This window comes from Panthera leo, chromosome D4, assembly GCF_018350215.1.
Source record: "Panthera leo isolate Ple1 chromosome D4, P.leo_Ple1_pat1.1, whole genome shotgun sequence".
Taxonomy (NCBI): Eukaryota; Metazoa; Chordata; class Mammalia; order Carnivora; family Felidae; genus Panthera; species Panthera leo.
In genome coordinates this window covers 81,138,370-81,149,473 of record NC_056691.1, presented here as the reverse complement: position 1 = coordinate 81,149,473, position 11,104 = coordinate 81,138,370, and the positions used below count along the sequence as shown (strand labels likewise).

The window sequence follows — 11,104 nt, the reverse complement described above, 5'->3', positions numbered from 1 at the left end:
TAATTGTTTTCATGAAAGTGAGTTTTCTGCTTCTCTTCTATCACCTCTGGGGCCTAGAGCAGTGCTGAGTGAATTTCGAATTAAGTGTTTGGTGAAGACTTATGGACTGAAGTGCACGGATTAAGGACCTACTTCAAAGTCAGATCTGAGTTTCAGACTTCACTCTGGCACTTGCTAGCTGTGTGACCTTGGACAAATTAAATGCCCATTCTGAACCTTAGTTTTCTCCTATGTAAACACAGATAATACACCAGCTAGCATTGTTCAGAAGTTTAAATGTAGTAACACACGTAAAGTGTCCAGCATGGTACCTCATCTACAATAGGCATTCAATAAATGTTAGTCTGAGGTTGAGGAAGGGTAGGTAAAACTCACCAAAACAGATAAACTTAGAATGGGGGTTGTTTTTCCTCAAAAAACAAATAAAAATCATCTTAATTTTTTTTTAACGTTTATTTATTTTTGAGACAGAGAGAGACAGAGCATGAACGGGGGAGGGTCAGAGAGAGAGGGAGACACAGAATCTGAAACAGGCTCCAGGCTCTGAGCTGTCAGCACAGAGCCCGACGTGGGGCTCGAACTCACAGACTGCGAGATCATGAGCTGAGCTGAAGTTGGATGCTTTACCGACTGAGCCACCCAGGCACCCCCCCCCCAAATCACCTTTAAATAGAAACACCCTCCAATGCATTTGAAATGTTTTTTTTTTTTTAATATCATGGGGGTAACAGTGAAGTCAGTTCAGGTATACCTGTATTATGGAATATTGCATTGCAATGAAAAAGGAGTGAACTCTATCTCTATGTTCACCTATGAAAAGATGGCCATGATGTGTTGCTGGGTCTAAAAAAAAAAAAAGGCAAGCTTCAGAGTCTGAACAGAATAGTTCCCTTTCCTGCTTTTTAAAAATTATGTATGGGGGTGCCTGGGTGGCTCAGTTGTTTAAGCGTCCAACTCTTCATTTCAGCTCAGGTCATGGTCTCATGGTTCAGGGGATTGAGCCCTGTGTTGGATGCTGTGCTGACAGCACAGAGCCTGCTTAGGATGCTCTCTCTCTCCCTCTCTGCCCCTCCCCAGCTTGTGCATGCGCTCTCTCTCTCTCTCAAAATAAGTTAAAAAATTATGTACGTATAGAGAAAGATCCGGAAGGATATACATCTAATTGTCAAAGGGGAGTGAGATTAGGAACTTACAAGAAGTTTCTTTTTTAACTTTTTACATCCCAGTTTCTTTTGTAATTTCCAACACACACACACACACGCACGCACACACACACGCACACGGAAAAAAGAAAAAAATAAATAAATAGGACAAAAGTTCTCAATTTCTCTTTGGCCTGTCATTTTCATGGGCTTGGGAAGCAGTTTAACTGAACAGAGGAGGTGGTTAATTCTTCTGGCAAGGGAAGGGATTTCCATACCCAGCTTTTCCTTTTGAGAGAAAGAGGCTCAAGGAAGGGGAGAGGGAGAAAGCACTGCTCCAGCATTCCTCATTACTCAGCGGATCCAAACAGGTAGTCCCGTTCTCGTCCCTGCCACCATTGCAGCCCTGACACAGAGGAACAGAGAAACTCTTTGATAAATGTCAGCTAAAATAGAGCAATCAGCTGAAAGCCATTTGCTGAGCCGTCTGACTGCCCTGGGCTGGAGGTTTTCCTTTATTCATTTATCATGATATACAGCTTTGGCCAACATACACACAGGAGAGAAATTGTTGACATGTGGGACCCAAGTACAGAAAATCTTTCATTTTCCAACCTCCCCCCCCCAACCCTGTCTGTTCACCAAATAAGTTTTTGTTTATTTAAAGACTACAGAGGATTTGGCTGTTAAGAACCAAATGCCTTTGGAGTGGAGTTACAACATAATTTATCATTTCCTCTGTTTATTAAAAAATCCTGCATCTTTGAGAAGCACATTTGCTAGGAGTGGGGGCTTTCGGCCACTCACGAAAGGCTGCTGCAATGCCCCCGCCATGTGGCTTACCCCAAAAAAGGCTTCTCGATTGCTATTTCCATCCCTGTTCTTCCCTCAGCTGACTTCCGATCGTGTGATGGCCACTCAGGGCTGGCGAGAGGGGTTGGACCGAGGACAGGTAAGCGGGGCAGGAGACTGTTAGCTTCTTTCATTTTTGACCTGATTCTGACCTTGAACCCCCACTGGCTGCGCAGTGTGAGCCACTAGTACAAGCAGCGGGAGAAGAGCAGACTTCCCGCAAGGGATAGAATATGAGAGGAGTCAGACAGCAAGAGAAGCTGGGTGCTGCTTCGAAAGAGTGCGGCCAGGCCTGGCTGCTGCCCAAGGGGGGCCACTCGAAAGGCAGACAAAACTGGAATGGACTTCCTACCTTCCACCTGAGACAGTCCAGTGTGCCGTGCACCCCTCAAAGACAGAGGTCACACCTTACCCATTTTTGCATTCCCAGCATGTAGCACAGCACCTGACACACAGTGTGTTCAATCAATGTTTATGAAGGCTGCAGGATGCGTGGGCAGAGCATAAGCTTTAGATCAGGCCTCAGTTTGAATCCCAGCTCTGCCACTTGCTAGCTGTGTGACCCCCGGCAAGAAACTTGACCTCTTTTGAGCTCCTCCCTCTTGGTAAAATGAGACTGACAGTGAAGAATGGAACCTTCTATCACTTGCTAGGCTTGTTACTTTGGGCAAGTTACCCAATACTCTCAAGTCCCCATTCTCAGTTTTTCTATTTGTAAAGTGGAGAGAATACACATCTTGCAATTGTACCATAAAGATTAAACATATTGCCTAGAACTGCATGTAGCTCATGACGGCTATATTATGAATGAGAGAAAGGAAAGCAAGAAAGGAAAGGAAGGGAAGGGAAAGGGAAAAAGAAGGAAGGAAGGAAGATTAATTATTATTGGAGAATCAATCGATTGTTTACTGGAGAAAAAACCTAACAACCCAGCACCCAAAGATGAGCCACAACAAACCACTTGTCTGTCAACAACAGGCGGGCCCTGGGTGAAAGGTATCTCATCACCAAGTAAATGCTGAGGACAAAGGCGAGGCAAGAGTGGAAAATGACAGAATGAGGGTGTTATGATTGGAAGGACGGGAAAAGAAGCCAGTACTTGTTGAGCGGCTACTCTGTGCAATTCATTCACAACACATCTCGATGCCTACTATGTTCCAGACATTACGCCAAGATCTGAGGAAAATGAAGATCTAGAGACTAAGTACCAAAAAGGTTCAATTCAAAGCAGTAGACAGTCCTGAGAGCCAATAATAGGAGCCCTAGGTTGGGGGAATGAGGAGGACTTCCCGGAGCAAGTGGTACCCAAGCAGGGACGTGAAGGATGAACAGGACTGGCCAGGTAGGTCAGCAGCGGAGGAACGGTTGAGGCAGAGAAAAAAGCATGTGTGAAGATGACTCAGAGGCAAAAGTATTGTTCTGGTGGCTTTCCGTAAAGGTCCTTAGGGAACATTAATCCGGATTGACTCTACCCGTTCCTTTGTGGTTGTTATTCTTTACAATTTATTTTGATTTTATTGTTACGTAAGAACGGGCCTCTGGCGAAGGGATCCAGTCACAGGTGAAGGCCCACACCAGCCCAGAGTTCAAAGTTGGGGACAGGGCCTGACTAATTGAAAAGGAGGCTCCCAAGATGAGAAACAGACGGGCTAAGCCTGCCAATAGTCCTAGTTGCTTGGCAATGTCACGATCAGGGCAAATGCCTGAAGTAGAGGCCATCTGTCAGCAACAGATACTCTCTGAGGGCCACCCATGGCAGAGGGCCAGGGCAGAATGGGGTGGACAGGGAGCAGGAAGAAGAGAAGGAACAAGTCTGGGTGCCCCACCAGAAGGCCTGGAAGGCTGAGCCTCACAAACACTGACAACTGCAAGACGGCAGCCTTCGGTGTAGACGGGGAAGAGGGGTGCCAATGTGCCACCCACGGGCTCCACCAGAAACCAGGCTCTGGAGTACCGCTGCCCCTGGTGGGCTTTCATCCGAGGAGTTCTTTGGTCTTCGCTGCCAGATGCCTGTCCAGCTCTGCTACCGTATCATCGGCCATTTGGCTGATCTGCAGGGACACAAAATGAGACGGCCCGATAACTGAGGCTGGCGAAGGAGAGGGGGACAGACATTCCAAAGCTATGAGGAAGTGATCTGGGAAACGGTAACGGTGACAAAAGCCTCATACTATTCAGGCACCATGCTGATTCCTAACAGCAGCGCATGAAATAGATACAATTATTATCCCCATTTCACAGATGAGGAAACTGGGGCAGTGAATCACTTGTTCAGGATACACAGCTGAAGGTAGCAATGACAAAATTCAATCCTGGGTAGTCTGATTTCACAGCCCAAAATTCTTAAATATTATTATCGAATACAGAGAAGCCAGCTTTCTCTGTCACTTAAGGACCCTCTAGAATTTCCTACACCTCAGACACTCTGCTATCTAAATCCCATATTAATTGATAAGAAAATTAAGATCCCAATAGTTTAAGCAGAAAAAAGAAGTCCTGAGAAAAGATGAAGTAAATCTGGTTAACAAACCTGGGAAATCCATCAGACACTGAAGAAATGCAAATGGAAACAAGATATAATTCAGTTATCGTAGTTAACAAAATCTGATGTTGTCATTTTTAATTTACAATATTTGACTCCAGAAAGCTATGGTAAAATGGATAAGCTCGTACATCAGTGAAAAGAATTCGAGTGGATGCAAATGTCCGTAACATTTTTTCACCCCCCAAATCTCTCCACTGGGAAATTACCACATGAATGGAATCTGAAAAACATTTCTAACGTTCTGTATGCAAATACATATTATATATATACATATATATATATATATACACACATACATATATATATATATATGTATATATATATATGTATATATATAGGCTTTATTTTTAATAACGAAAAGTCAGAAAATCTAAAGTGATAGAACAGGGAAGCGTGTGAGTACATACAGCCATTAAAAATGGCAAAGACTGTCTATTTCTCGCGGTGAGGGTATAAGTACGAGAAACACAAAACAACTTAGTAAGTGCGGCAGCTTCCCTCCCACGTCTAAAAGGGACCCGAGGCAGGAAGCCTTGAAGGGGGCAGCACGGGGCCCAGGATCTGTGTGCTCAGTGGCACAGCAGCTGTTTGACATCTTTATTTGCAGACCACAGGCCTTGGCCAGGAACTGGGAACTAAATGCACTGTGGAAAGGGAAGAAACTAAAAAGGATTTGGAGCAACTGGCCCCGGGCAGGGAGACAACCAGGCTCTCACCATAGCAACAGCTGCTTGTTTGTAGCTGGGAAAGCACCGCTTCAGGGGCTGCTGGGCACACGGCTGGGCTCCAAACGGCCGCTTGGGCCCTCCTCACTCAGCCACGTACTCTTTAGATGCTCTGCCCGCCCCCCCGCCCCTGGGGCGGCCACCTTGCACGGCGTGTGGCATGGTGCCCGCAGCACTCACTCCAGCGCCTGGAGGCCGGCAGCCTGGGACGGCAGGAGCCAGCACCGCAACGCTCCTCTGGGAAAATGGCGTGGAGGGCAGTCTGGGTTCAAGAGTGGGGACCAGGGGGAGGAAGAATATATAGGGTAACAGTGCGATAATGTGGGTGCTGGATTACATTCTCGGTGGGATAACGATGTGCAAGTCACTGAGCCTCGCTTCCCTCATCTCTCAAATGGGGACGCTGGGCCCTTCCTCAGAGTGGTTGTGAAGGGCTAAGTGCGTTCATCGATATGCAGGCACAGCGTAAACGGCTTATTTGCTATGCAAATCGGCTTGTGTTACTCTGAGTTTATCATTTCCTGACTTCAAGTTAATCGATTCATGGAAATATTTACTAACTTTCTACCAAATTGTAGGCACAAAGTGCCCCTGGGGACAGTCAGGCTGCAAGTTCATCTTGTCTGTCTTCGTCAGACTTCTTAAGATAATGATCACCAACAACGACCCCACTGCCACCAGCAGCTCCCTCTTACTGAGTATCACTACATGCCAGACACTGGGCTAAAAACTTCCTGTGCACTATTTCACATGATCCTCAAAACATATGAAATGCTGTTATTATCGCCCTTTAAAACATTGTGAATATTTCATTAGTTCACCTGCCAGTTGCACAGCAGTTCATTAGTATGCAAAGGGGTTTTGTCCTCTGTTATTTCATTCAAATCCAACAACCACACATAACCTCTGTAAGGCAGGTGGGTCAGGTATTATCCCCACTGTACAGAGGAGTAAACCAAGGCACAAAATGTTAACTCTCCTGCCCAAGGTCACATCAGAAATTCAGTGGTGAGACTGAGTGAGGAACTCACCCACCCCAACTGCCAGTTTGGTGCCGCGACTCCCCTGGGGAGTCCCCCCACCCCTCCGGCACCAGTGGAACTGGGTGAGGGTCACTCCAACAGCCGATCCCAGTTCTACATTCAAAGGGTGGGGAAAGGAAAGGGACGGGCAAATATAGCGGACACTTAGCGAGGACCAGCAACCCCACCAGCCGCTTTTAATATATGTCCTTTGGTCTCCTCGCCAGTCCTGGGAGATAAGACCCACTACTCCCACTTTATAGAAGCTCAGAAAGGTAAGCCGTTCGCTAACCTGAGCAGCTGGGAAGTAAAAGAGCTGGGATGGGGGTCAGTCAGGCCTGTCTGCCAGCAGAGCAAGAGTCCTTTCTGTTTTAATACACTGCGTCATAGAGATCACATCACCATCACCCTACCGCCACCACATCTGCTCCCTTCTAGTGCAGGAGAGGGGAAGGCAGAGACAGGAAAGGGGATGGCGGGAGCACAAGGCGCACCGGGGCGGGCTGGGTAAAGTCAGCCTTCCCGAGGCTTGTCGGAACACCCAGGGCCTCACCTGGTCCAGCCCCCTGCCTGCGTGCCTGTCCTGTCGGCTAGGAGCCCTGCCCTCCTTCAGCCACCAGCACCCAGCCTCACTCAGAGCAGCAAGCTCCTCAGAAAAAGACGGCAGTGAAAGATCTTGGCCAGATGTACTGGTGGTTTCTGCCAAGTGCTTTCATGCTCGGCAGGCCCATTTACTGACGCAAAGGTGAAAGAGCAGGCTGGCGGATGTCAGAGTCCCGGGAGGGCAGGCCCCTGTCCTTCTTCAGCAGAGCTTGCCTGGGCTGAGGACTGGGAGGGTGGGGGTGGGGGTGGGGGTGGGGGTCAGAAGTGACTCTAGGGATAGAACCCACAACCAAATCCTTCCATTTTTATACACCAAAGAAGGAAGAGTTTTATGACATAGTTTTTAAAAATCTGACCTCAAAAGAATTTTGGAACATACAAAAAAATGTCCCACAAAGAATAATATTGAAATTGCTCATAATCCCATTGCCTGAAATGATGCACAACATTCTCTAGTGGATAAGATGCCACCCTTTTTTTTAAGATTTTATTTTTAAGTGATCTCTACACCCAATGTGGGGCTCAAACTCACAAGCCCAAGATCAAGAGCCACATGCCCTACCGACTGAACCAGCCAGGCACCCCTAAGCTGCCAATCCTTTTATGTACATGAAAGGTTCTGTTATAAAAATGGAGTCATATTATAATATTGTTATGTAACCTACCTTAAAAGAATAAATTCCAGGGCTCCTGGGTGACTCAGTTGGTTAAGCGCCTGACTTTGGCTCAGGTCATGATCTCGCAGTTTGTGAGTTCGAGCCCCGTGTCGGGTTCTGGGCTGACAGCTCAGAGCCTGAAGCCTGCTTCGGATTCTGTGTCTCCCTCTCTCTCTGCCCCTCCCTGCTCGCACTCTGACACACTCTCTCTCTTTCTCTCTCTCAAAAATAAACATTAAATAAATAAATTCCAAAAGAAACTTACCATATCTGCAAAATATTTTTTATAACTGTCTCTATACAGAGATTCCAGTAAGTGGATGTAACACAATTTATTTTCCCACTGTCAGAAATTTAGACAGTTTCCAATTTCCAACAGATACCTCTGTAGGTAAGATTCTCAACAATTTTATTTTGGGTAAATTCCTAAGCCACTGAATCAGAAATGTATGGATTTTGGTATATATTGCTATATTATTTTAGAAAGGTTGTATAGATTTATACAAAGAATAACTTAATCTTTTCTGTGGAGTGTAGAAACAAAAGCAATACTTCCAAGATAAGCAGCATTTCAAGCTCACACTAAAAATTCTGGGTTCAGATGTTAGGCATTAGAAAAGGCAACCAATTTTTAAAAATATACATATTCTAAAAACCTTGCGAGTGATTTAGGCAGTAAGAATCTTAAAAATATGCATTCCCGTTGTGCAATAATTCCACACTTGGGACTCTATCCTAGGGAAATCATCTCTACAAAGATTTATGTATAAAAATATTCACTGCAACCTTATTTATAACAAAAAAGTTTAAACAAACTAAATGTCCAACAAGAGGCTTATGAAAGTGAATTATGGTATAAACCACAAGACAGACTGTTTTGTAACCATCAGAAATGGCTGTTTAAGACACGAGTAAATGCTAATGGTTTTAATGCTAAACAGAAAATATAAAAAGCTGAGTACAAAACTGTATGAATACTACATTCTCAAACGTGTTAAAAACTGTGTAGTTAAAAAAAAAAAAAAAAAAAAAAAAGAGGGAAAGCAGAAATACTCCAAAATGTTAAGAGCAGTTGTCTCTGCAATGTGGGTTTATGGTGTGGATTTTTCCCCCATGTTTTAAAACAGTCTTCTGAACTCTACATTTTCTACAGTGAGCATACATTACACTTTAATAATCAAGAACAAAGTAAACAAATACATTTTTACAAACTTTGATAAAACAACAATCAGCTTGTCTCACTTATTCAAAAAACCAAAACAAAAAACACACACCCAAAACTCCAGATTAGTGCCTTCTGTCAGAGAAAAAGAATAAAACAAAGTGTGCACCAGGCTGTCTCCTGAAGATTTTCTTACTCAAACTTTTAACCATATGACAATAAACTATTAATCTAATGATAAGAACTCACATTTAAATGATAATATCTTAAATAATAAAGGTTCTTGCACTGGATATATTATGTATATACACGGTGATCCTTTCTCTTGTAATATGACGTTACACCTTTCCAGAGATAACTTGAAGGTCTGCACTAGAATGTTAACAATGGTCATCTCTGGGGGATGAGATTCCAACTACTATCTTCTTATTTTTTAAAAAAAAATTACATTAAGCATGTATAAGCTTAGCATCAGAAAACTAATAAAGTTATCTTCATTTTGAAAAATAAGAATAGTAAACAGTTGTAAGTATTGAAGAAAAAAATCTAGTCTAAATAGGAAGGTGAAAAGCCAGGTGCTAGTGTGAAGGCTTCTAGCCACTTTGTCAAGTGGGTTTTATCAAGAGTATTGCTTATCTGATCATTCTTCCCATTGCAGGGAACACAGGCTCTGGTCCCTGAGGCACAGGGCCAGTCTTGTTGAGTGAGGAGTGCCTGGCAGGTTCCTGAGGTCCACGGGCCTACCACTAAGAAGCAGTGAAAAGGTCTAGTGTTGACTGTAGAGACAGACTCTCCTGGGGATGGACAAGGAGCTGGCCCAGGTGGGGCCAGGGACAGACTCCTGCAAGGCAGGATGGGTGCTCAGAAAGGCCAGCCTAACCCAGGAGCCTCTTTTAGCTGGTACAGGGAAAAAAGAGAAGAAGAGGGCACAAAGAAGGTGAGAAGGGAGCTCTGAGAGTCCAGGAGTTGGATATTCTAAAGGTGCTTCTAACATCTCCAGGGCAACCCTTTAAGGCAGGAATTACAAATCCCTTTTTACAGAACAAACGGACTACAAGGAGTCAAGAAATGTCCCCAGGGTCACAGGACATCAAGTGCAGAACTCCCCTGATCTAACTCTGGTATCATCACAGGGGTACACCGTAAGGCTTCTAGGTCATTAATTACCTTCTGTGTCTGCTTTTGCAGAATTATCTGGGCAGCTTTTTAAAAATATACATTCCTAGGTAAACATACTGAATATCAAAAAATGCAGGAGCAGAGCCCAGGCCCAGCTTTTTCTTTGGTGGTGGTTAAGGCCGGCCTACAACTGGCATTCTAACTGCTGGTCCAGGAGGAGAGCAATTGGTTAATTTATGGCCTCCTCCAGATGCCCCTTAACAGCGTTCCTTGCTTCCAACCTCTTCTCTCCTTACTCCCCATCCTGCCCACACTCACATTCAATCTTCCTAAAATAATGATTCTATGGTGGATGCAGAGGCTTTAAGCAAGCCCATTATACTATGCTAAACATTATTCTATCTCCTAAATACTAGTAAATTCATCTTCCTATCTTAATTCCACCGGTTCAGGTTCAGGTTCAGACCACCATTTCCTGGCTGGATTTCTGTAACAGCCCCCCTGGCCTCCCTGCCTCCAGTCGTGCCCCCTACAATCTGTCTTCTACACAGCCACCATAGTCATCTTTCATAAGCACAGATATGACCTCCCCACGGTCTACAAAAAAGAAAAAATCTTGCCAGGGAGTTACTATATCAGAATCACGGGAGGAGCATTTTAAAATGCAGATCCCATGGGGCGTCTGGGTGGCTCAGTCAGTTAAGCATCTGACTCCGGCTCAAGTCATGATCTCACAGTCTGTGAGTTTGAGCCCTGCGTCGGGCTCTGTGCTGACAGGTCAGAGCCTGGAGGCTGCTTCGGATTCTGTGTCTCCCTCTCTCTCTGCCCCTCCCCCACTCACTCTGTCTCAAAAATAAACATTAAAAAAATTTTTTTTAATGCAGATCCCTAGGCCCCACCCCAGACTCACTGACTCAATCTCTGAGAGCAGGGTCCCAGAAACCTGTATTTTTATAAGCTCCTCAAGTGGTTGTGATGCTGTGGTGGATTAGACTACTATTCTATAAATATTCACTCCCTCCCCTGGAGTTCCATGAATATGTATGTTTTCCTGTCTCAGTGATACTGGGCTTGGCCCATGTGATTCACTTGGCCAATGGGATGTACCAAGAACAGGTGCTTAAAATGTACTTGAGTGGTTGGGCTTACGCTCTTGGCATCTGCTGTTGCAAAGATGCCCTGAGAAGATTGTTGACTCCAGAAGACTGAGAGACACATAAAGCAGAGTTGAACCCAATCCAACATCTGGAGCCAAGCCCACTAAGCCCAGCCTAGAAC

The 11,104-nt window shown here is 44.9% G+C and overlaps 1 protein-coding gene across 6 annotated transcripts in view; it reads right to left on the bottom strand.

The window, feature by feature from the left end:
* Positions 1–1,073: 1,073 nt before the first annotated feature.
* MRRF (mitochondrial ribosome recycling factor) overlaps positions 1,074–11,104 on the bottom strand; it is a 54,015-nt gene continuing 43,984 nt past the window's right edge. For all 6 annotated transcript variants that reach the window (XM_042912156.1, XM_042912157.1, XM_042912163.1 and 3 more), the window contains one exon: positions 1,074–4,045. In XM_042912156.1, coding sequence (XP_042768090.1) covers positions 3,968–4,045 — 78 coding nt within the window. In that variant the 3' untranslated portion in view covers positions 1,074–3,967. The remainder of the gene's footprint in view (positions 4,046–11,104) is intronic.